The 25,364-nt window shown below is 71.0% G+C and overlaps 1 protein-coding gene across 1 annotated transcript in view; it reads right to left on the reverse strand.

Moving 5' to 3' along the window:
* LOC118500489 (multiple epidermal growth factor-like domains protein 6) overlaps positions 1-25,364 on the reverse strand; it is a 56,487-nt gene that overhangs the window by 25,583 nt on the left and 5,540 nt on the right. Inside the window, exons 3-4 of the mRNA XM_036025104.1 lie at positions 21,132-21,241; positions 15,865-15,969 (exon numbers count right to left, since the gene is read on the reverse strand). Of these exons, the coding sequence (XP_035880997.1) occupies positions 15,865-15,969; positions 21,132-21,241 (215 nt within the window). The remainder of the gene's footprint in view (positions 1-15,864; positions 15,970-21,131; positions 21,242-25,364) is intronic.

Genomic DNA, 25,364 nt, shown 5'->3' on the forward strand with positions numbered 1-25,364 from the left:
GCCTCCCAGCGGCAGGGCAAACACGGCCCACGGCAGAGCCCACCGGCTGGGCCTCCATTTCCGCATCTCTGAAACGGGGCGAGGAAGGCAGCCCAGGGGCCCGCCGGGGACCAGGGGACCCTCAAGGACAGCCCCGAGCCGTCGGTACTGATCCCACTCGGGTCAGAATCAAAACCCCGCAGCAGCACAGCCCGGGACCCAGGCCCTCAGCACCAGGACCCAGGCTGCCACTCGCTCCTCAAGGCTGTGTGGGCCTTTGGGAAACTCGGGGACCCCACGGACACGGAGAGAGCCCTGCCTGCATCTGCCCGAGGTCTCCTTCCCCCTTCCCCCTTCCCAGCACTCCGGCCCAGGCAGCCGCCTGGGCTTGTCCCAGGAGCCCCAGGCTCCCGGGCCGGCACGGAGCTCCCCAGCCACCAGGGCAGCGCCCGCCAGGTGGGGCGGGAATGAGGGCCGGCGGCCAGAGCAGGTGCGCCCCCGCCCGGGGCTCAGAAACGGGCGTCCCGGATCCGCCTCCGAAGAGCCTCACAGGAGAACGTGCCAGAAACAGTCTCCAAGTCAGCACGCTGCCCCCCGCCATCGCTCCGTCTCCTGGTCCCTGCGGGACGCCCACTGCCAGCAGCTCCCAGGACGGGTGGGGTCCGGCCGGGCTGACCGCAGCACCCTCAAACGTGTGGTGAAGCCAGCTGGCGGGTTCCCAGGCTGAACCCCGCGACCTCAGCCCAAGGAGACCACCGCCAGCTCCTCAGGGCAGAGCAGGCCACACCCCTTGTACAAGGTTGCCAAGGTGACCGGCAGGTCCAAGGCTGCTGGCTGGACGGGGTGAAACTGGCAGTGACCCCCACCAGGGCCCGGGGCGAGCAGGGGTGGCGGGGGGGGGGGGGGGAAGGCCCAGAAAGACCGGGACGGAGGCCCCCTGTGGAGTGCAGCCGGACCGGGGGACAGCCTGCCGTCCTGCTGGGTTTGGGGGCGAGGCTGCGGCCCTCAGCTGCGCTTCCCCAGGGTTAGTTACGGTGGCGGGCAGAGTGACAGCCCCCCAGGCGCCCTCACCCCGACCCGGCCCCTGTGGCCGCCAGCGCAGGCAGGGCAGAGTGGAACCAGGGCTGCTGGCCAGTGGGCCTCACGCAGGGACAGCATTGCAGATGGGGGCGGGGCACGTGTGATCTCAGGGCCCCGAGAAAGCGTCCAGGCCCGAGGACAGAGGTGATGGCGTGGGGAGCGGGGTCAGAGACGCCACCGAGCCGGCTTTAGCACGACGAAGGGGCCACAGAAGGAAGGGGCCTCCAGCCCTGGAGGGGACCCGACGCCCCCACGGCCTCCAGGAGGAGCCGGTCCCGCCCGAAGCTGGACGTCAGCCCCGAGAGGCCTGGGTCGGGCTCGGGACCCCCGAACAGTGAGGGGACAGACACATGCTGTCTGAAGACGCCAAGCGTGTGGTGACAGCACGGCAGCGAAAGGAAAGTGCGGTCGTAGGCAGGTGTCACCTTCAGACTGGAAAGAAAAAACACACTTCTTCAGAGGAGAGATCGCACGGCTCCCCGCAGCCCCCGGGCCCTGGCCCCCGGGGCCTATAGGGGGCGCTGCAAGGCAGGGGGCCGCCCTCTGCATGAGCTGAGCTGGCCACCAGGCCCGGGGCTCCCAAGGACGGGGGTCTCCTCCGCAGCTCAGAGGCCCCGCCCGCCCCGGGCAGCCAGTGCATCCCAGTGCAATCCCCGTGGGACCCCGGCCCGCCTCGGCCCCGTCAGGGGGACCTGGATAGGGGCCCCCCCCATCACTTGCTCCCCCAACAGCATCAGCTGCGTGCCGACAGACGCCCAACCCCCACGTGAGGGACGGCCTTCTCGGCTCTCCCAGGGCCCCGGAGTCAGGAGTCGGGGTTGGGGGGAAGACCCACAGGGCGGGGGAGGGAGCCCAAGCAGCACAAACAGGTGGGCGGTCGGGGGCGAAGGGCAGAAGGGGCATCGGGGGGGCTCCTGGGAGAAGCGTCACAGGGGCTGAACCCACTCAGAAGGGCTCAGAGGAGGCCCGGGGTGCTGCCCGGGCCGGCGTGGCACCCAGCAAAGGCCACGCTCCCCTGCTCCGGAGGCCGAGCCCTGTGCCCAGTGCCTTGGGTGGGCTTTTCTCATCTGGACCCCGGAGGACACTCCCTTCCTGCCTGTGCACACCTGGGCAGCAACCGGGCTGTGCTGGTCCCATGTCACCCCCTGGTGGCAGCTCCAGGAACTGCCTGCGGGAGCCCAGGGCAACTGCAGCGTGGAGGAGACTCGCAGGAGAGGCCCCGGGCTGCGGGGTGGGGGCTCCCAGTCTGGGGCGGCCAGCGCCTCGAGACAGGAGGGGACCCCCAGTCCACGTGCTCCCAGACGTCGCCTCCATGCCCAACTGTTCAAACGGCTTCCAAACGGTTGTCACACTGGCAGTCAGAAACCACAAGGAGGTTGGGGGGTAGGCGACAGGCAGAGGTGGACGGCCGTCCTCGGGGACCGGAATTGAGGGTCTGAGCATGTGCGGAGCCACATGCCCAGGAAGCTGGGGCCAACATGCAGCTGGGGGGGGGCGGGGCAGGCTGGGGGCGGGGAAGGGCCGCCCTCAAGACGGAGAGGTTTCACTTGTCTCGTTTTGAATGAACAGGTTTATTTCTCAGAGCAGTTTTGGGTGTACGGTGGAAAGGACAGAACCCCACACACCTCTCCCCGCCCCCCGCCGCCATCAGCCCCACGCAGGTGGTGGGCTGCGTCTGTCCCCGGGGGCAGGGCTGACTCGGGGTCTCCAGCACAGCCAGGTGTCAGGGCAGCTCTGGGGAGCCCCCCCGAGGGTCCTCTGCCCACCCCCATGGTGTCACTCGGGGCTGCGGCTGTGGGGGAGGGGGTGCCGCCCCCCCCCCAGAGGGCCTGTCCGGGGAGTCGCTGTGCCCTGCGCGGCCTTGGCCCACGCACCCTCTGAGCTGCCCCCTTGGTCTTCCCGGGGTCTGGGGTTCCTTCCCCAGCCAGGAGAGCTTGCGCCCCAAACCCCGCCCCATCAGTGGTTTCCAGGGCAACCATGGAAACCAAGAGTGGGTCGCCTAGAAACGGTCAGACAGGCCTCACCCGCTCTGGATTTCCAAGGTCACCCAGCACTGCCCCCCAGCAGAAGGCCACAGGGCAGGCCACCAGTGGGGTGCCGGGCTCCCCCTCCCCCAGGCCTCCCCCGGCACACACCTGCCCGGGAATCCCCGGACTCGGAGGGCAGGGGGTGGCGGCCGGCCCCTCTGCACCCCGGGCGCAGGCACAGGGGTGGCCCGGGGCTAAGGGAAGTTTCAGGGTTTGAGGAAGCACCTGACAAATCCCCCCAGGTCTCTGGCAGGCGGGGTGCCACCAAGGGCGACCCCCCAGCTGGAGACAGCCTTCAGAAGGGGCGCTCTCACGCCCCACGGACGGGAGTGGGCCGTGGCTCTGGCCAGGGAGGAGCCAGGAAGAGAGCCAGGCCTCGAGCAGAGCTCAGGGGCCTGGTGTGGGGGTGCTCCCCACTCCGCCAGGCCCAAGGGCTAAGGGGGACCAGGCCTCTCAGGAAGTTCAGGCAAGCTGGAGGTGAGGGGCCCTGAAGGTCCGGGAGCAGGGCCCCAGGCAGATAGCGGCCGTCCAGGGTGTTTAAGGAAGGGGCAGCCCCCAGGGCAAGATCAGGGGCGACACCCCAGGGCCGAGTCCACTGCTCATTTGGAGGTGGAGACCCTGGGGCTTGTGCAGGGCCCCAGGCCATGGGCAGCGGGTCCCAGGAAAAGGTACCAGCGCTGCCCCACGCCGTGCGGCACCCACGGAGCCGTGTCTCCCCGGCAGGAAGGTGAGGGGCCAAGAGACACGCCGGGCAGGCCCGCGCCTCGGCCGTGCCCGAGGCTGACGTGCTTTCCTGACTTCGGACGGGTTTCTGTTTACTCTGAAAGTTATCAGGTTCGGTCTGTTTATATAAATCAGCCTCCAAAAATGTGGAAATGGGGCTTTTTCCCATGCGTTTCCCAGAAAACAAGACGAGTGCAGAAGGCCCAGAAGGGAGCCAAGAACATTCCTCGGTTCCCCGAACACCCAGGTCCCCGCGCCCCCTCCGAGGCCCCGCGCCTGGACGTCCCGCTCTCTGAGTGCCCCACGCCACGGGCGCCGCTTAGGAAGGGCTTGCACACTCAGCCCAGCTCCTGTGTGTGTGTGTGCATGCACAGGTGTGTGTGTACGTGCAGTTATGTGTGTGTGAGTGCATGTGTGCTGTGTTTGCAGTGTGTGTGTGTGTGCAGTCACGTGCACGGTGTGTGCATGTGTACTCTCTGTGTGTGCATATGAGGCTGCAGGTGTGCTGTGTGTGCATGTTTGCAAACGTGTGGGTGTGCTACATGGCAACACGTGTGCATGTGCATTCACGTGTGCTGTGTGTGCATCTCCTGTGCCCTTGACTGAGAACTCGCAGCAGGGCTCCGACACCTTGCTCACAGCCCCGCTGACCCCTCACGCCTCCCTGACGCAAAGCCCAGTCGGACACACCAGCCGCCCCGGCCGGCTGGGCCTCTGGCGGGCCAGGAGCCCTTCAGCCAGACCCGCCCCGTGCAAGCCGCCCCGGGCTGGCTCCTGAGCGAGCAAGGCCCCAGACGAGGCCAGGGGCCTGCCCCCACCCCGGCACTCCCCCTGGGGTGGGCAGCTGGTGTCCCAGGGGAGCTCCCGGGCCGGGCCTAGAATAGGTGTCGCAGCGCCTGCCCGGGACTTCCGCCCCCCTCTGGCCTGGCTCTCGCCTACGCCCCTTCTCGCCCCCACGGGGGTCCCTGCCCAGGGCCTACCCGGTCTGCCACCAGCTCAGCCCCCCGTCTCGCAGGAAGGGGGCCCCTGCACCGTGAACGGCGTGCCACCGTGTGCACATGCTCCACCTGAACCTTCCCAGGTGGCCTCGCCTGCCTGCCCAAACCCTCCTCCGGGCCTGTCTCTCTCTCTCTCTTTTGATCCCTGAAATCCGCCACCGGGGCAGGTCCCTGCAGGCACCCCAGCGCCGGGCGCCTCGGGGGCGAGTGCGGAGGAGCACACAGCCGCTCCCCTGAGCTGCAGGCTGCGCCAGCGGGACCTCGGGGCTCAGGTTACGTGCCCCCTCCGTGGCCCTCATCACCTCTGGGGGTGGCTCGCCTGCCCCCCACCCCCCCACCCGCCCCAGCGCAGGGCCTTGGAACCAGGCCACACCAGCTCGGCAGCCCCAGCCAGGCCGGCCCCCAGCCGGGCAGGCTGACAGCAAAGGCAGGCCGGCCCACGTTTGCTGCGGGAACGCTGGCCAAGGGGAGGACAACACGGCGATGGCTCTTCTGTCTGGGGTCTGGGTCTGGGCGTGAGCCCTAAGTCTGCTGCGAAGTGCCCCCCCCGGATGCCCCCAGGGAGAGAGACGGGCCGGAGCCCGGGCCCGGGGACCGGAGGCCCAGGGGTGGGAGCGCAGCTCTGCTGCACAGATGGGCACCCTGCGGCCAGGGGGAGGCCGGGGCAGCCGCCGCGGGCGCCCACACTCCCGCCGTGCGGAGCCTGAGAACCAGACCCCCGCACGCCCTGGGGAGCCGGGCAAAACCCCGAGGCCAGAGGGCGCCTGCCTCGCCCACCCCTCTGGTCGGTGCAGGGGCCCAAACAGGAGCCCCACGCTCCCTCCCACTGGCTGCTCCTGGTCGTCCCAACCTCGGGACAGGCCCCGCCATCCGCCCCGCGGGTCAGCGGTCCTGCCACGAGAGAACACGCCCCAGGCACACGCCAAGTGACCACCGACCAGCAGCCCCCGGCTGGCCTTAGCAGAGCCTCAGCGACACGGCCCTGCAGGGCTGGCCCCTGGAGGTGCCCCTCAGGGCCCCCCCACCCCCCCGGTGCCGGTCGCATCCCCGCCCAGACACACCCACCCGGCCCTTCACACTCGCCTCCTCACGGCAGCTCGCAGCTCGAGTCCCCAGAGGTCCCACCGTCCCCTCTGATACAGCCCCCGCCCCCAGCCATTTCCCTCCCCTTCCTGGCTCATGCCCCTGTCCCCGAAGTCCTGAAATCGCCCTCACGTCCTGCTGTCCCTGCTGGGACTCACACCCCGTGAGGCGGGACCCTGCCTGGCCTCTCGGCTGAGGCCCCGGGGACGAGGCAGGCACAGCGAGGGCTCAGGGGTGGGCGGTGAGTGGGTGGGCCCACACCCAGGCCGCCCCTCCCCCACGCTTGCCCTGGACCCAGTCAGGCTCTTGTCCTCCCGTTCCCACCCGTGTCCCTCAGGCCTCAGCGGCTGTCAGATGTGACCACAGGCGTCACCGGCTGGGCTGGCCTCGGGTGCGGGGGATGCAGGCCGCCTGGCACCCAGCCGTCACAGTTGGCATTAAATCCCAGGCAGCCCCCTGAGCCTGCTCTGGCCTCTTGCCGCCACCAGGGGGTGCCAGTGCCCAGGCACAGAGGTAACCTGGGGTTTGCAGGTGGGGGAGGGGAGGGGGCCCCTTGCTGGGGCAGGAGCCCTGCCTTGGGGGGGTCTGTAAGCCCTGCCCTGCCCTGCGGCTGGGCTCCCAGAGCCTCCCTGGGTCCCAGGGAAGCCCAGGAAGGGTGGGGCGGGGTGGGGGCTCCCCCCAAGAACCATCGGTGGGCCCCAGACCGAGAGTGGAGGGAAGCAGGTGTCAGCAGAGCAGGTGCAGGAGCCAGCCGGGCTGCAGCCCCCCGGGCGCTCGCTCACACCCAGCGGCAGGGAGCCTCGCAGGGAGCCCCCTCGGCCCTGCCCTCCCCCCCAGCCCCGAGGGCAGGGGCCTGGGCCCGGCGCTCCCTCTCCAGGCTGAAGCGCGGTCTGCAAGAGGAGGGACCCGGGCCACACAGTGCCCGAGGGCGGCCTGGGACCTGGGGCAGAGGCACCACGGCAGGGCACAGCGCAGGGAGGGAGGGAAGGCAGCGAACAGCGTCCCCACCAGCCCTCTGAGTGCCCTGCCCGGGGACGGGGACGGCCTGGCCTCCCCCCAGAGCCCCAGCCTCTGACGGCCTGCAAGTCCGTGCCTCTCCAGCCGCCGGCTGCCAGGGCCTGGGAGCGACTGTGTCTCCCGCTGCAGCCCCAGCTGGGCCCTCACCAGCGCCCCCACCTGGCCGAGTTCGGCTCTGCACCGAGTCCCCGGGACGCAGAGCAGTGGGAGGGTGGCCCCAGCTGTGAAACGTCCCTCGGAGACCTCTGTGTCCCCCTCCAAAAGTGGGTGGCAGCCTGTGTGGCGATGTCGGGGGACTCCACAGGAAAGTGGAGGTGCCCGGCAGAGTGCCACGTCCCCCAGGGCCCCCCCAGCCCGTGGCTCTCCCAGGCAGTGGCCACCATCTCCCGGCAGGGGCTGGGGTGGGTCTGGGCACCCAGTGCCTGGCGGGTACACGCCGCTCACCTGTGCCCCTCGTCCCCAGCACAGCCTCCCACGCCTCCCGTGGGCCCTTGTCGCCCAGGGCACCCCGAGGTGAGGGAGCGGCTGGAGAGAGCGGCTGCCCACCCTCAGCTCTGCCCACCAGACCCGGGAGGTGGTGGCCTGTCCCGGGCCCCGCCCAGAGCCAGCCTGGAGGGTGACCCTGGGTTGGGACAAATCCAGCCGGAGAGGGCTGGGGGGATGATGGGCCAGCCAGGGACAGGCACCAAGACCCTGGGTGACAGCGGTGCTTGGGCGTGCACGTGACTCCCAGGGAGGAGGCAGGGGTGTGTGGGGCCGGCAGACGCCCGGGGCAGCGGGGACAGGGACCTGGCGAGCTGGTGCAGAGCCCTCCCCAGTGTCCCCTCAGCAACACGGGGGGCAGGGGAAGCCCCTGCAGCAGAGACTGGGGATACGGGAGCCCTCAGGAGCCCCACTCCCCGCCGGCCGCCCTGACTTCCAGGCGGACAGATCCAAGAGGCTGGGCCTGTTCTCCACGGCCCGGGTCCCCGGGAAGGGAGGGACAGCCCGGGGGACTCGGTGGCCCCTGGAGCACTGACTGCACTCTGGCCTCGTGACCACGCCTGCGACACGCCCTGGAGGCAGAGCCTGAGTGTAGGGCCGCCCGCCCCGCACTCCTCCAGGGCGAGACGGGTGCGGGTGAGGACCACACAGGGAGTTCAGCTGCACCCGCTCTGCGTGAGGGGTGGGGGGTCGCCGGCGGACCCGCTGCAGGTGGGCACCCGGGCTCAGCTGCCAGGTGCCTCCGGGCCTAGGACCTTCCCGACTGCCTGGCAGGACCGGCGGGTTCCTCCGCCCCCGGGGAGCCCAGGCCGCACGCCCCAGCACAGGCCATCGGTCCCTGAGGCGGGCCAAGGGCCCCAGTCAGGGCGGCCCCGTCCCCTGGCGGCAGCAGACACGTGTGTGGCTGTGCGGGACGCCTGGGCTCCGAGCTGCTCGGGACTGGCCCGCGGTCCCTTCTCACCCCCGTGCTGCCCGCCTGGCCAGGACCGGGCACCAGCTCACAGGCAGGCGTGGGGCTGGGGCCCGTACGGCCCCTCGTCCTGAGCCCTGGGGCCCGGCCCTGGGGTGTAAGACCCATTGTGGGCGGCTGATCCACAGTTCGAGTGTGCCGGCCCAACGGCGGGGAGACGGCCCCCGCGGCTCCGGGCTCCCAGAGAAACAGGCGCAGGCTCTGGCGCCAGCGGCCCACAGCTCCGCCTCCCTCGGGCCGGCCCCGCTGTCAGCGGGCCTGGCCCCCCTGACACTGTCCAGGCCTGCAGGGGCCCGGGCCGGTGGGGGGAGGGGGGGGCCCCCGCTCTGGAATGCCTGCCCCGAGCGGCCAGGACGGGGGCAGAGTCGGGCGCAGATGCCAGCCCCCTGCTCCTCCAGACCCTCGCTAATTACCCCGCGGGTGGAGGGCAGCCGGCCCAGGAACCCCACACAGGGGACCGGCGGGTTTCCTGGGATCTGCCCCTGAGCCGGGCATCGCCAGGCAGTCAGGGGGCAGGTGGGCACGGCAGACAGGGAGTGGCCGGAGGGTGGGGGAGGGGCCGACGGCTGGGCGGCAGACCCCCCAGCCCCACCCAGAACCGGCTCCCGAATGCGGGGTCGCCCCAGGCAGGAATTCTCCAGGAATCTGCACCGGATCATTCCACTCCTACCTCCGGGGGCTGGGCTGCTCGGCCACAGGGGGTCCCGGGTGGGGAGGGGCAGATTCCTGGGGCGAGGGGAAGAGCCGACGGCGGGGGCAGGGAGGGGTCGGCACGGGCTGCAGGGAGGGCTCACACGGAAGGTCTGTTTTCACTCGCTTTCTCGGGGCCAAGGGCCAATCGCCCCAGGGAGGGTCTCTCCCCAGCACCCAGGCCCAGGGTCCCACACACTGCTGCCCTCCCCGGCCCCTCCAGCCACCTCTGCTGCCCCGGGCCCTGATCTGGGCACCACCTTCCAGACCCCCCCCCCCCCCCCCCCCCGCCAGGGCAGCCTGGGGCCTGAGCCCCGGAAGCAGACACTGGTTGCAGCAGGCCTCCAGGGCGGGCTTTGCCCTCTGCCCCCTCCGCGGACAAGGGGAGCCTTGGCCAAGGGGACGGTGAAGGACCGAGGGCACAGGAGGGCGGGGAGGGCCCCTCGGTGCCCTGTGAGCTCCGGTACCCCCACCCTGCTCGGCTTCGCCAGGCCTTTCCCAGCCCAGAGCAGAGAGCACCGGGCCGTCAGCCGTGGCCAGCGGGGGCTGCGGGCTTGGGCGAGGGGGCTGCCGCCTGGCTCCACTCAACCCGGCGCACGGCCACCGGGAAAGGCCTGCGGGGGCCTGGACCCGGCCCCTCGGTCCCGAAGGAAGCTCCCGCCCCCAGGAGCTGTGTGAGCGCCCGTCCGTCCGTCCCCAAGGTGGCGACAGTCCGTGGGGGCCCACTGGATGCCCCAGACACCGTCCGGCGCCCCCACCCCAGCACAGGCACCGACAAGGCGGTGTCAGGGTCAGGGTCCTCCCGTGTGAGATGGGACGAGCTTCCAGCTCCCCCCAGGACTGCCCCCCAGTCCAGAGAGGGGCCTTCCACCCAAGGAGTCTGGGATGGCTTCTTGGGAAGGGGGGTGGGTAGGAGAGTAAAGGGCAGCGTGGCCAAGGGCCAGGGTCACAGGGTCATCGCAGGAGACCACCCAGAAGGCAGGGCGGGGCCACTGGCCATGGGCAGCCCTAGGAGGCACCGAGGCCTTGTCCTTCTCTGAACCCCAGCCTCAGTCCTGCCCGGACAGCGGGGGGCACCAGAGACCCCCACTCTCCAAACGCCCAGCCGGCACCTGGGGGCAGGTGGGGTGAGCACACAGACCCCTCGCCCGGGGGGCCTGCCTCCCGGTGTCTCCTGCCGTGATCATGTCATGAAAAGACCGCCCATCCGGACCCGCAGCTGGCCTGGGGGGAGGCCCGCGGCCCCGCTGTGCAGGAGCGGGCCTGGAGGCCGAGGCCGGCCAGGAGACAGAGGCGCCTTTGTGGGCTCGGGGGGCCAACCTGGCAATTACACGAGTCACCGAGCGAACACGGGTGCCCCTCCCTGAGCCAGCCACTCTGAAAGGCGCCGGGGGTCTGCTGGGGGCCGTCCCGGCGGCCCGGGGCAGGCTGTCTGTGGACACCGCCCCCCACCCCGGCCCTGCAGAAACGGCCCGGCCAGAGCGCAGGCCGGACCTGGGGCGGAGCCGCCTCAGCGGTCCCAGCCGCCGGCCACGGCCACGGTCAGCAGGCACCAGGACCCTGGTGGCCGAGGGCCCGAGGCGGCGCTGCCTGCCCCCTCCATTCAACGCGCCGGGCCCTCTGCACGCCGGCGCCAGCTCCTGCGGGGCGCGGGGCTCTCTGGAGATTTGGGGAACCGCCCCCGAAGGAGAGGTTCGGTGGTGTGTGCCCCCCACTCGGGCGGGGGACACAGCAGAGCGGGGCCGGGTCCCAGGCAGGTCATGCCGAGGCCGGGGCTCCCAGGCAAGCGGCAGCGACCAGGCCCTGTCAGGCGAGGGGCCCAGAGCGGCCCCGCCCCGGACGGGGGTCAGGTCCCCCCCCTCAGACACTCGGGGGGCAGACCCGAGGGCCCCGGCAGCTGCTCCCTCTCCATTAACCAACTCCCCCAGTTCAGAAGCAGTCGCTCTCCAGCCGAGGCCAGGGGCTCAGGCCAGGCCCGGCCACCTCCGGCCCTCACTGCTCCCCCCGCCAGGGGCGCCCCGCCACCAGCCGCCTGCTCAGGCCGGGGAGCCGAGGCTCCTCCCAAAGGCAGGGCCCGTCAGTCAGGGTGCCGGTGGCCCTGGGTGAGCAGGCTCCAGCCAGGACCGCTCACATGTCTCCCCGCGGGGCTGCAGCGGGCGTAGAGCGGCAGGCCACACGGGGTCCCTTCGGTCCGCTCGGAGGGGGAGGCTCAGGGTCCCTGGGGATGTGGCTGAACCTTGTGTGGTCTCCCCCAGCCCCTGGGGCCAAACGCACCTACTCCCCCCCGGCCCCCCCCCCCGGGGCACTCTGCTGCTCCTTGGCCTCCCCCCCGGAAAGCCCACCCCCGCCCAGCGGCCCCTCCCCACACGCTGCCCCGGCCACAGGCACGCCACCTTCAGGAAGCCCTCTGCTGGGCACCAGAGCTGAGCCCCCCCGATCACTCCCTGGGCCCGGGGGCCAGTGCCCTAGAACCGCCCCAGGGGCCCGCCCAGCCTGCCCGTCTCAGGTGAGGAAGCGGACGGAAGCCCAGAGGGGACGGAGGCAAAGCCGCTCGGACCAGCAGGGCGCCCGGAGGCACGCCTGGTCTCACTGCTCAGTCCGCCCTCGTCCCTCGAGGTCAGGGGTGCCCGGGTCACAAGAAACGGCCAGAGGTGGCTGTGTCCTGACGCAGAGCCCAGGACAGCAATGTGACGACGTGTATGTTCCTAAGTGTCAGGTTTCTGTGCCTGTCTTCTCCTTGAAGACCACGCCAGAGCCCTGGCTGGTGGGGCTCAGTGGGCTGGGCGTCGTCCTGCACACTGAAAGGTCGCTGGTTCGATTCCCAGTCAGAGCACACACCCCTATCGCAGGCCAGGTCCTTCCCCAGTAGGGGGCGCACGAGAGGCAACGGATGGATGTTTCCCTCGCACGTCGATGTTTCTCTCTCTTTCCCCCTCCCTTCCCCTCTCTCTACAAAATAATTAAAATCCTTAAAAAGGAAAAAAAGAAGACTCAACGCCAGCGGCCCATGTGCTCACAGGACCCCGGAGCCCACCAAGGGACAGGGCGTCCCCGGGGTACACCTCCCTCCCCCTCTGACCGGTGGTGTCAGCCCCAGGCCACCCCAGGGAGCAGCCCCAGCGGGCGCTCAGGCTCACTGTGTGCGGGCGCCCCCAGGACAAGTATCCCCCCGCTCTCGCCCAACACAGCAGGCGCTCGGGGACAGCACGTCCCCACCTCCCCACGTCCTTCCCCAGCCGCTCTGCGCCCGCCCACGTGGGTGCCTGTCACCTGCGCACGCCCATGTGTCCCCGCCACCCTCCACACGGGCCACCGGATGCGGTCCACAATCCCGGGTCCCGTGGGTGCATCTGGACGGCCTGCAGCCCACCCTGGACCCCCAGCTGCCCAGTTGGACGGCACCAGGCGGGGCACCTCCAGCCCCCCCTGCCCCCAGCGGCCCACACAGGCCCCTTTGTGCTCCCGCAGAGCCTCCTGGGGGGGATGGGGGGGGACAAAGCCTGGAGCCCCTGCAGGCAGGCCCGCCCCACCCCCTGCTCACCAGCATCCAGCCAGCAGTCCCCCTCCTCCCCCACTCTTTTGTTCCAATGAAAGAATTTGGGGAACCAGGAACAATATGGCTTATATTTTCAAAACTGGAACCAATTACCACTGCAGTCGGTCAGATGTTCCCTCCGCGCTGCAGCTCAGGTAGGCGGGCCCGCGCCAGCACGGAGGGGCCACCGGGGGGAGCTGCGGGGTTCGGGCCAGAGAGCCGAGCCAGGGGCTGCTGCACTGCGGGGTCAGGACCCTTGCCCCACCCTGCACACCCAGCCTGCACACCCAGCCCTGTACACCCAGCCTACACACCCAGCCCTGCTCACCCAGACTGCACACACCCAGCCTGCACACACCCAGCCTGCACACCCAGCCCTGCACACCCAGCCCTGCACACACTGGCCTGCTCACCCAGCCCTGCACACCCTCCCCTGCACACCCTCCCCTGCACACCCGGCCCTGTACACCCAGCCTGCACACCCAGCCCTGCACACCCACCCTGCACACCCAGCCCTATTCATCCAGTCTGCTCACCCAGCCTGCACACACCCAGCCTGCACACTCAGCCCTGCACACCCAGCCTACACACCCAGCCCTGCTCACCCAGCCTGCTCACACCCAGCCTGCACACCCAGCCTGCTCACCCAGCCCCGCACACCCAGCCTGCTCACACTGGCCTGCTCACCCATCCTATACACCCAGCCCTGCACACCCAGCCTGCACACCCTCCCTTGCACACCCTCCCCTGCACACCCAGCCCTGCTCACCCAGCCTGCACGCCCAGCCCTGCACACCCAGCCTGCTCACACCCACTCTGCACACCCAGCCTGCACACCCACCCTGCCCACCCAGCCCTGCTCACACCCAGCCTGCTCACACCCAGCCCTGCTCACACCCAGCCTGCTCCCTTGGCCTCTCCTCCGAGGAGACAGGGCCTGGGCGGTGGCCCTGCAGTCCCCCCACTGCACCGCTCTCCGACAGCCACATCTGCCCCCCAGCTGGCCACCCTCCCGGGAAGCCCACCCAGGGAGGGCCAAGGGCTGCCTGCGCACAGGCCCTACCCCGGGCACAGATGCTTCCGCCCACCCTGCCCGGGGTTCAGAACAGGACGGGGACCCTGGTTCTGCCCCCTTCTCCTCCAAAGCAGATCTCACAGGGGATCCGCCGCCCTGGCACGGCCCCAGAGACGGCCAGAAGGTCCCGCGCCCTCACCGGGCGGACGGAGGTTCCAGCCCCAGCTCCCTGGGCAGCGGCAGCTGCTCGGCCACCCCCCCGGGCCCAGGTTCCTCCTCCACAAGCACAGGAAGTGGGGTTTTGACGCGGCATTGCCGGCAGAGCGTGGCGCAGGGGCAGGCAGGTGCCCTGGGGTTCCGGGCCCTCCGCCCACCCCGAAGGCCTGTCCCCACGGGGGCTGCTCTGGAGGCAAAGCTGAGCCTGGAGCCTGGACCCCAAGGAGCTGGGGGCACGCTGCTCCCCCCTCCCAGCACCTTGAGGCTGAGTCTCTGAGCCTCTGGCCCTGGAACGGGGTGAGAGAGGCTCCCCCCCACCGGCCACAGAGCCCCCGCTGCAGGTCCGAGCCCCCCGGGGCGGAGGAGCCTGGCTCCCTCCCCAGGCTGCCCTGCCAGCCCTCGCCCCGCCGGTACCCAGGAGGCCGAGTGCGGGGCCTCGGGGGCGGGGACGCTGCTCAGCACACAGGGAGGAGCCCTGGCCCACGCGGCCCCGAGCTGGAGGTCCAGGCAGGCAGGCGAAGACGGAGTCTGGCGGAAGCCCAGCCCTAAGGTGTCACCGCTGTCTCCCAGAGAATGTGACCAAGGACAGGCCACACTCCAGAGCCACCTCCTCACTGCCCTCCCCGCCCCCCACAGGGACCTCGGCAGCACCCGTGAGGCCGACCGTCCAGCCGCAGCCCCGTCCGAGCAGCACCCAAAGACAGCCGGCCGCCAGGGCGGAGGTGCCCCGCCCACCCCCACAGTCACGCCCAGCGAGATCCGCGTCCGTCCGGCAGCGCAGATGAGCCCCAGGGTCCTCAGAGCGCCTCTCCCGCCCGGGCCACCTGTCACCACGGTTACAGACCCCGAGGAGAGGCGAGGCAGGGGGGCGCACCTAGAGGGGACCACATATGCTCCAGAGTGGGGGGAAGGGTGGTCTCTGAGCAGCCCCCAGGGGCAGCAGGCAGGGACCCCCACCCCTGGGGGGGGCCCTTCTTCCGTTTCTGCGAGAAGCAGCCCCCCAGAGCCCAGGGACAGGCAGGCTCAGCGCAGAACCTTCCAGGGAACGGAGGGCACTCCACAAGCCCCCGAGCGGCCCAGGCCGACCGCTGCCCCACCCCCCGGCCACACCCCCAGCCACACCGCCCTCCCCGAACTCCGGGAGCACCCCGGCAGCCCCTACCCTCAGCCTGGTGCCAGGGGGGATGGGCGGCGCCTGGGAGAGAACACACACGGGGGAACAGCAACAGGGAGGCCCACACACACACAAGCAGAGGCACCTTCCGTTTCCCCCGTTTCCTGGGCTCCTCCGGCTGCCTGCTGGGCACCTGGACGCGTGGACGCTCACCTCAGGGCATCTGCCTGGCGCCTGCCCAGAAGCAGCCCCCAGCCACTCACCGGAGGCAAGTTCAAGGCCCTGGAAACCACCCGGGGGCGTCTGGTTTGTGCGGCGAGCCCGAGGGACCCTGCGAGCAAGCCCCCAGGGTGGGGGGGGGGGGCAGCAGCCGTCGGAGCAAGGGCCAGAGGTCACACTGGCCCCCCTCACGCGGAGAACCGTGGGGACCGTTGGCGGGGTGCGTCTGACAGCTCCCTCGCACGTGTGTGCACTTCACAGAAACCCTATCCCCCCGCACTCGTTCTCCCGAGTGACCCAGAGGCCTGGCTTCCAGGGGGTGTCGGCCTCCAGCTCCTGATGTGCCACAGCTTCCCCCACCCCCTGCCTCAGGCAGGACCCCCGGGGTTCCCCGTGCTACAACACCGAGGACGTGGGGGGCTCCCGCGCAGCGGCCGGGAAGCTCCGAGGCCCCTGGGCCGAGCACTCCCCGCCCTGCCTGTGTCCGCACCGCCACCCCGTCCACAGAGGGCACGACTCAGGGGTTCCGAGGTCACTGGATACGAGGCGTCCACTGAGGGAGGGGGCCTCAGAGTCGGCCCTGCCCCCCCACGACTCCAGTGGGCAGCAGGGCCCAGGGTGAGGGTGATGCACAACGGCCACCGTCCGGGGTCCCCCCGCGCCCGTGCCCCTGGGCGCAGCCGGAGCCTCGGGGCCTGGTGGGGGCTGCACTCACCGTGCTGGCAGCGGGGGCCCTGGAAGCCGGGGGGGCAGCGGCACGGCCGGGCTGAGCCGGGCTCGCAGCTGCCACCGTTGAAACACAGGCCGGCGCGGCACTCGGCTGTGGAGAGAGGGGAGGAGGCCCGTGAGCGGGGCAGGGGCTGGGGGCAGCGCCCAGCCCTCCCGACAGCACGGAGTCGCGAGAGGACACTCCCCCATGAAGTCAACCCACTCAAGGCGAGGCCTCGGGCCAGACGGACCCCAGCCCTCCCACCAGCGCAGCCGGGGCCACACCTGAGGGTTGAGCCCCCACACCTGGAAGCCCCACTGGCAGGCAGCCCAGCCCCGCTGCTGTGGGTCCCACAGTACCCCCCACCCCGCCCTGGCCACTGTGGTGTAGGTCCAGGGGAGCCCCTCTGGGTGGGGCAAGAACCCCAACAGAGCACCCTGCACTTCCCCACCACAGCCTCCCAACGCACCTCAGCATTTACGGGGGGAAGAGCTGGTCCCCTCCCGAGCCCCGGGCTCCCTGAGGGCGGCCACCCCCCTGCGCACCCAGGGGCAGAGCAGGTACCCCTCTGGCTTTATCCCTCCATCCTTGTTTCTGCCGCCCAGACCTGGCCTTCCACCCCATGCTGGCTGTGGGCCAGGGGCCCAGACCACGGGCCCCCGCGCCAGCCCTCCCCCAAGACCCTCCCTGCGGGGAGAAAGCCCCCCTCCAGGTCCCCAGGGAAGGACCAAGTCCCCCAGGCTGGCTCCCCAGCCTCTACGCCAAGACCACTGCCCACCACACAGGTGGGTGCCGGGACAGGCAGGAGGACAGGTGCCCTCTACCCGCAGCCAGGCCCAGCTGGCCACCCCAAGTCCGGGAGCCTGTCCTGTCAATGGAGGAGGTGGGGGGTCAAGAGGCCACAGACCCCAAAGACAAGGCCCACCGGCCCTCCCGGCCCCGGCCTCCCACCCCAGACACAGAGCCCCGGAGAGCGGGTCTGAGTGGGCAGCACGGCCCCCTGCCTGCTGCCCGCTCCCTGCCTCCAGCACACCCACCTCCCCGCAGCTGGGTGTCTGCAGGGCTGGGGCCACGCCCCCAGGACCTCCCAGAAGGGCTGGGCCCAGACTGCCCCAGACTGGGGTCCTGTCCCCACACACCACCAGCCCCTGGTGGAGGCTGTGACTGAACCCCCAGCCTCCTGCTGAGGTCACAGAGTAAGTCCCAGGGCTGCCGGATGCGAAGACGCAGACCCTCGCAGGCTTGGCCCTGGGGCGCGCTGGGCAGGTTGGGGGCCACCACCCCGGCCCCGCCCCACCAAGAGCACCCTGAACTGAGCGCCCCAGGCGTGGGCAGTGTTCCTGTGCTAGGAGCCGTGGGCCGCAGGGGAGGGGCCCCGGGCCAGGCGCTGGGGCGTCAGGCCTGCCGTCCGGAGCGTGAGCGCCTGCAGGCGGTGTGTGCCAGCCCTGCCCGGTCCTACGCTGGGCCCGGGGCTGACCGGGGCCAGGACGGAAAAGGAAAAGTGAGACTCGGGGGCAGGAAACCTGGGGGTGGCCTCCTTGCCGCTCCCCCGCTTGGGCCCTGACCCCAGGGAGGGCCACCTGCCGGGGCCAGTTGCCTGCAGGACCGCAGCTGGGTGCAGGGCACCAGCTGGGGGCTCATGTGCAGCCCCACCCGCAGGGGCCGAGGTCCTGGGCGCGGAGCCAGGGCTGCATCCGGTCCGTGGCTCCCGCAGGCAGGAGCTACAGAGCAGCCCCTCCTGGGCTACCACAGCCTCGCACCTTCCACCCCCTCTGCGGTGGGGGTCTCTTCCCCAGCCACTTGCAAGGCCCCCGCCCCACTCACGTCACACAGGCCACCAGTGCCCGGGAGGGAGAGGGAGGCCCCACTTCAGCCAGCACCACCTGCCCGCCCCTCGAACCGGTTCCCTGCTCCCTGCCTCATTCTCCTGCAGCGTTCTGTGCTGGCGCTGGCGCTGGTGGGCAGGTGGTTTCGTGTCCTCACTCCCCACACGACCGGAGTTCGGAGTTCCGGAGTTCTGGAGTTCCCGTACCCGCCCGCGCCTGAGCCTGAGGCAGGCCCTGGCCACCGTTTGTACAATGTATCACCTGGGCAGGGACTTCTCCGCCGGAGACACTGTGTTACTGTTTTCACTTCCTTGTTGCTCTTTCTGCCTTTCTTTCCGAAGGAAGAGTTAGTTTGGAAGCCCCCGCACAGCCTGTCTCGGAATCCGCGTGGCAAGGTGCCCAGGGCCGCACTGAGGGCTCCGAGGAGTCCTGGCCACCGAACCTCCGGCCGTGCGGTCAGCGGAGCTTCGATCACCCAGGGCCGGCTCCTCGAGCCCCGCCCCGCCCCGCCAGCCTGCCGGCGCCCAGAGGGACAGAGCCCAGCCGAACCGAGGCTGCGAGCAGGTGTGTCTGTCTTCCTGGCTGCGTCCGCCTCGGGGTCGGCGAGCAGGGATCCGGGGGCCCGAGCTGCTCCAGGCCAGGAACCGCGTCCTCCCATGAGGGGGAGCCAGGACCCAGGGCAGCTACGGCTGAAACAGCGTGAGGGTCCGTCCGGGCAACCTGTGCCCTCCAGCCGGGGCAGACGTGGAGTCCAGGGATCCTCGCTGAACAGGAAGAAATCGAACCCCAGCAGCCAAGGGGCCGGAGCCCAGCTGCCCCCCCCCCCCAGGGCACGTGGGCGAAGGGGCCACGCGGACCCGGGGAAGCCCCGGGCATCGGGCGCCACCGCCCTGTCCCGCCGACACTCTCTCTCGGTCACCTCCAGGTCAGCGTGCTGCTAAGCGGCTCTCAGAGGAACCCCAACACCATTAGAAGCTTCCTGCCATTCTCCCCACCGGCACCCGCCTTCTCCTCGCTCCGACGCCCACGCCACGGGCCCCGGCGCCGTCTCGCACGCGCCTGTGTCTCCAGGTCACACCCCAACGAAGTGTCACCACGGCTGGTGGACGGGCGCCGCCCTTACCCTGCTCCAGCCTGACCGCCTCTCGGTGTCCCTCAGCCGCAGAGAGCGGCCGGGTCCCTGGGCGCAGCTGTCACGTGGGGTGCCACTTCGTGGGGCGTCTCCCCAACGAGCCCCTGGAGCCCCCTCCGGAGAACACGGGAGAAGTGAGGGCTGTTTATCCCTGGAACCCGCTCCTGGGGCCGTCCTCACAGTCCCGGCCCGTCTGTCCATCCGTCTGTCGTTACAGCTGAGGGTGCAGAGGGCCCCCACCCGGGACGAGATCCCGGGCTCCTGCCCAGCGCTCCCCTGAGCCCCCACGCCCACCCCTTGCAGCTGGCAGCCCAGGCTCGGGGGCCACCCCAGCGGCCCGAGCGGCCCGACTACGGGGCTCTTCCCGGATCCCTGGCACAAACAGGTAGAAGCCAAACACACCAGGGAGGAACCCGCCCCAAAGTAGAACTTTAAAAACAACCAACCAAGACGGCCTGGGCTTCAAGTTCCGGATGCACGCTGTGACCTTGTCCTCTGGAGACCCCCTGTGGGGCCCTGTCCTGTGGGGCCCTGTCCCCTGGAGACCTCCTGTGGGGCCCTGTCCCATGGGGACCCCGTCCCTGTGGGGTTCCTGACTGTGGTCATCCTGGCCCCCGTCTCCTGGCAGATGTGACAACCCACACGCCCAAGGCCAGGCCCAGGGGCCGAGAGGTGCCCGCCTGGGGAGGGTGGTGGCCAAGACCCACCCTGAGCTGAGGGAGGCCCGGTGGGCTGTGGCCCCACCTGCCGTACCCCCAAGCCGGCCGCTGGCCGGGGCAGGGCGGCCCCGTCCTTCAGGGGCGGAGAGAGCCGCAGCGCGGGCAGAGCTCAGCTCAGACTGAGCGGGCAGGAGAGACGGACCCCGGTCCCCCCCGGCCCCGGCCCCGGCCCCGGCTCCTCCTGTCCAGCCCGGGGCGGTCACTCCCAGTGCCGGGAGGAACCAAGGGCCTCAGGACCCCAGCCCGGGGGCGCAGGGCACACTGTCCCGGGACCTGCAGCTTCTCCCGACCCCCGGCCCAGGAGCCCAGCCGCACACCCTGCACTCGCGTCCTTCCCTGGGTGGAGAGACCAAGCCTCCCCCCGCTGACCCTGGGGACGGGGACACAGGCCTGGCCCCACTGCCCCCCCTCGGCCCCCGTTATCCTGCAGAACTGCTGCAGCCTGGGGAGCCCCTGCCCCCACCAGGCGGGTGGAAACGGGAACCTGGCTTTGATGTCCACCCTGCACCCACTCAAGAGCCCCTTTGTTCTCCCAGACACCAGCCCCCCACCCCAGCCCCGAGAGCCCAGAGCCGCTGCTGCGACCGGGCCTGAGAGAGAAGGGCAGCTGCCGGGGTGGCTGGCCAGCCTCCAGCGGCCCCCACGGCCCCTCCGGCCCGCGGCCCAGCGGCTTCCTTCTCCTCCATCCTCCACTCCCTTCCGGAGGGAACCGTTCATTTCCTGTCCTGAGAAAACACCGCTGTGCCCCGTCCTTTCCCCTTCTCCCCTGCGGGTCACACGAGGTCCCCTTCGGCCCCCGGGCTTTCTGTGGGGGGAGGGGGGGGCCCACGGGCCCTGAGGTCATGCCGTGATGCGACCCCTGATGTCCGCGTCCCACCCCAGTCATAGACGGCCCACCGTTGGTGACCCCCGGGTGTGGGACGCGAGACCCCAGGCACCCCCCCCCCGTCACGGGCGCCACGTCGCTGCTCAGGGGCCACGAGACCCCCAGCCGGCCTCTCAGGGGAGGGGCGCAGACCCCGCAGCCCCCGCCAGCCTCCCCGGCGCTCCGCCCCCGGGAGCCCCACCCCGGCAGGAAGCAGAGGCCTCCCAGCAGCCGGCCAGGACCAGGCGCCCGGACTCCAGCACAGACGCGCCCACCGGGACTGGCTCTCTGGGGGCGACAGCCCTCCCCCCAGCGGAGGGCGGGCGGGCTGAGGCCCAGGGTGCGGTGGGGCACTCGGGCGAGGGGTCACACTCCAGGACCCTGACCCGGAGCCAGGCTCAAGGGCTCCCGAGACCCCTCTGGGTGGCACCAGGCACCCCGGCCGGCAGATGGCCGCTCTCCCTGCTGGCCCTGTCAGCACCAGCACAGGGGACACCCTGGCTCCTTTCCTCTCGTATGACTTTGTCCTAACAGCCTTTGGTGACACGCCAGCGGAATGCGTGGCCCCGGGTGTTGCTCCTGCTCCTGTGACAGGTCCCCCCAGGAGCAGGCTGTGGGGGCGGGGCTGTGTCCCGCGGCAGCTGGAGGAGGGGGACAGTCCCCGGACACCTGGTCTCTGATTTGAGGGAGGCTCAGCGCCTGCAGGTGGCACAGCGGGCGGGGACACTCACCGGCGAGGCAGCCCTGGGCGCCCGGCTGCTGGCTCCACCCAGGGCAGCACCTGAGCACGGTCCGGGTCTCCGCGGCGTACACCTGCCTGTAGCTGGTGTAGTAGCTGGTTCTGGAAGAGAGGGGGGAGGGGAGCGCTGGGGGCATGGCTCCCTCAGCGTCTGCACCTGCCGTCCCCTGCCCTCAGGTGGGTCCCCTGCCCTCAGGTGGGTCCCCTGCCCTCAGGTGGGACCCCTGCTGTCTCTGTCACAAAGCTGAGTGTGCGGCTCGGAGGTGCCGGGGTCCACAGAGCCCTGGAACCAGCAACAGGCCTCCCGCGGTGCTCAGCCCCAGGCCTACCGTGCCCCGCCCCCTGGCCCCCCCACCCCCCCACCGGCTCCCAGGTGGCTCAGGACCACAGTCCTGGAGGGCCGGGGGCCTCAGGCTCCAAGTGCCCGCTGAGGAGCAGGACCAGCTTCCAGAGTGGACCCCGTGGACTCCAGGCGCCTGGGGCGGGGCGGGTCCCAGGCCCCCCGGTGCACCAAGGAGCCGGACTCGGGCCTGCCCTGGCACGCCCATGAGGAGGGGTCCCTGCCCACCCCCCGGGGTGAGTGGTGCTGAGCCGGGGGGCCGGGGGGAAGCAGCCCAAGTGACAGGGGGACCCGAGCGCGTTCAGTGCTTGGTGCCGGGGGCAGAGGGGCACAGGCCAGGGGGCTCCCCGTAGAGGGCGGCCTGCAGGTTGGGGTGGCTCATGGCTGGCTCCTGCTTAGGCGGACGGGGCGGCCCCCACAAAGGCTGAGAGCAGAGCCCACCCAGCCACCAGCCGCCGGAGGTGGGCAGCCCGACCCGAGCAGCCTGGGGCACAGCACGGGGCGTGGCCGGAGGAAGGCGGGACCCACGCCCACTCCCCAGCACCCCCCGCAGAATGGACAGAGCTCCTCCGTCCCCTCCCCACATCCAGAGACGCCCTGGGCCCGCCTGGTCCCCCTGGCACCTGCAGCCCCGCGGCCGGCAGGGCGTGCCCAGTGGAACAGCCAGCGAGGGGCCCCCTCCCGCAGCCCCAGGCTCGCCCCGCAGCCATGGACCTGGCGCCAGCGTGGGAGGCAGGGAGTGCCTGGTCAGCACATTCCCCACGGCTCCCCACCCAGCTGTGCCCCGCACCCCCGCGCCCCCACAGCCCAGCTCCTCCTCCTCAGCTGGGCCGCAGGTGTGTGGGGAGCGCCCCTGCCCACCCAGACGGCGGGCGGGTTCCTCGGTCACCCTCCCGGGAGCCACCTCCTCCGCACCCTCCCCCGCCCAAACACCCGGCACCCTCCCTGGTGACGGCAACTCGGACGTCTGCCTGCCCGCACCCCTGCCTCTTCCCGCCTGTGCGGGCTGCACGGCCCCCCGCACCTGGGCCGCCCCCGTCCACAGAGAGGATCTTCACAGGCCTCCCCGAGTCTAATGGAGCTGCCCTGCCTCTGGGTGGCCCCGACGTCAACAACTGGGGTCCCTGTGAGAAGAGGGAAGCCTGGGCCCAGACCAGGGACAACGGAGGGACAAGAGAGGCTGCGAGACGCAGCTACCAGCCCAGGACCGAGGCCGACGGGCCCGTCCCCAGATGCTCTGCTGGAGCCCCCGGGAAGAACCCCCAACTCCTGACGCCGGGCTGCCAGCTGTAGGGACAGAGGATCCGGCCATCACTGGAGCCGCCCCGTCCGAAGGAGGGGGCTGGCCAGGCCACCCGAGGCCTACAGGCACAGTGACCCCCGACCCAGCCCCCTCCGCCGCGGCTGTAGGAGCCAGGCGGAGCCAGCACCACTGGGTCAAGGACCCTGGAGCCCCTGCGAGGGGCCGAGAGCCTGGACCTGCGTCCGTCTCCGGGAACGGAAACGCCCTCCAGGTGTGCGGGGCCGGCGCTGGGAGCCGGGGGAGACAGCGGCCGCCTGGGGCCCCGGGCCCCGCCGACCGCCCGCCAGGCGCTTCCGGGAAGTGGGGTGCTGCAGACACTGCGCGCGGCGGCCGGGGGGCTCCGCAAACACCGTCCTGGCAGGACATGAAACCGCCCGCCTGCGGAGCCGCCGCCGCCGCCGCCGCCGAGGGGACAGCGTTTGGCAGCGCGAGTGTCTGGGCCGGTCCCTCGCAGATGTTTATCCCTCTCCGCGGCTACGTGCCGCTCCTCGCGGCCCCTGGAAGCCCGGGGGGTGGGGGGGGATCCGGCCCGTCCGCCACCCGCCTGCACCCCGCAGAGTCGGAGACCCTCGGAGACAGAGACAGCCGCCGGCCGGCCGGCCTGCAGCCCCCGGGCCCCCCCCCGAGAGCAGACCCTCACTCCCCCGCAGCTCGCACGGACACTTCAAAGGGGCGGCAGCGCCACGGGGAGCTGGCTCACAGCAGGGCCACTGTCACAGGAAGACGCGGCCGCCGGGCCAGTGCCCCTGCAGCCGCCCAGGAACGCGGGCCACAGCCCAGCAGGGCCTCCGGGTGGGGGTGGGGGCGCCTGCTGGCAGGGCACACCCGTGGGCTCTGAGCTCCAAGCAGCCTCTTCCTTCCTTCCTCCCCTCCTTCCTTCCTTCCCTCCTTCCCCTCCTGCCTGCCTGCCTGCCTGCCTTCGAGTGCAGTCCTCCCCACGGAGGCAGGCAGACCCCAGGACGGCCTGTGTCAGCTGGCTGGTGGGTTCGTGGGGAAGCACCCACAACTCGCTAGAAGGAGTGACATGGAGCCCTGGCTGGTGTAGCTCAGGGGATTGAGTGCAGGCTGCGAACCAAAGCATCGCAGGTTCGATTCCCAGCCAGGGCACATGCCTGGGTTGCAGGCCACTGCCCCCAGCAACCGCACATTGATGTTTCTCTCTCTCTATCTCCCTCCCTTCCCTCTCTAAAAATTTTAAAAAATAAAGAAGTGACGTGGAGAAGGAGGACTGGACGCTCTTCTGGGCCCAGGGGGTGACGGGAGGGCAGGGGACTCGTCCCAAGAAACCGGGGTGTCTTAGCTCAGGAGTCATGCGAGGGGACGGGACACGTCAACACCCCAGGAGCCCTCTGGAAGGGGGGGTGAGGCTGGGCCCCCAAAACACTCAGCGTCGGCTCCAGGAGAGCCCGCAGGACACTTGGGGGCAGGGCACAGAGGCGCGAGCTGACCCGCTCACCTGCAGCAGGCTCGGCCGCTGGGACGGCCCTGGGGGGACCGGAGGTGGGCCCGGCTCCACCCCAGAGCCAGGCCGGCCCAGAGGTGCGCTCGCTACCCCTCCCCGGGCCGGGGACACTGAGGTGGGCCTTCCACGTGGCGGGGGGGACGGCCCGGTGTCCTGGAGCCGAGGGGTACAAGCAGAGGAGCCTGCTTTGCCCCCTGAGCCTTCCCAGGAAACCCCAACAAGGAACAAGGACCCCCCTCCCCGCCACCAGCACGCGTGGGGCATCGGGGCCGCCCACACAGGGGCCTTTCCGCCGCTGCCCAGACGCCCCGCACGGGCCAGGGCTCCGGCCACCTGGGAACCGCTGCTCCCGCCGGCCCAGCGGGAGGCCAGCGAGTGCCGGGCATGTTTGCCACGCGTGCTGGTGGGGCTGGAAGGACACGCTGTGTGCTAAGTGCACACCTCGGGGGACACGGGGGGGGGGGGGGCCCAGGCTCCTGGGGCCCTTCCCTCCTGGGTGGACTGCCCCAAGACCTCACCCAGAGGCCGGGCACCGCACCCACCTTCAGGACCTGGCGCCACCCCCCCCCGACGCCTGGCCAGGGCAGCCGCCAGCTTCCAGGCTGGGGAGGGGCCCGAGTGGGACCCCCCCCACCCCAGCTCTGCAATCAGGCAGATTCCGGGACGGGAGTGCGAGGGGAGGTACGCGGAGGCACTCCCGTGTTTGGTTTTGAAATAAAATCTTGAGCAATAAAAGGTCTCACACGGGCTTGGGCACGAGGCCCAGGGGTCAGGCAGTAGCCGGCTCCAGCCGGGAGCTCACAGGGTGGGCGCCCTGCTTTTCACCCCCTCCTGTGGCCAGCAAACACCCACCCCCGCAGGGTCCCCGACTCCCCCAAGGGGTCTTCCTGCTCAGAGACCCCACTTCCCCCCACAGGGTGGCCGCCTCCCTGCCAGGTCCCTGCCCCAGCTGCCCACCAAGGCCCCAGGGGCCAGCTGAGCAGGACAGCCCTGTCCTAGCCTCAGGGGACCTCTCCCCCAGTGGGTGTGAGCGGCCGGGTCCTCCACCAGATGAGGGGCTGCAGGTCGGGGGTACGGGCCCCTGGTCCCTGACCCCGCCCCCAGGCCTGAGCACCACCCC

This window comes from Phyllostomus discolor, chromosome 5 (assembly GCF_004126475.2).
Source record: "Phyllostomus discolor isolate MPI-MPIP mPhyDis1 chromosome 5, mPhyDis1.pri.v3, whole genome shotgun sequence".
NCBI lineage: Eukaryota > Metazoa > Chordata > Mammalia > Chiroptera > Phyllostomidae > Phyllostomus > Phyllostomus discolor.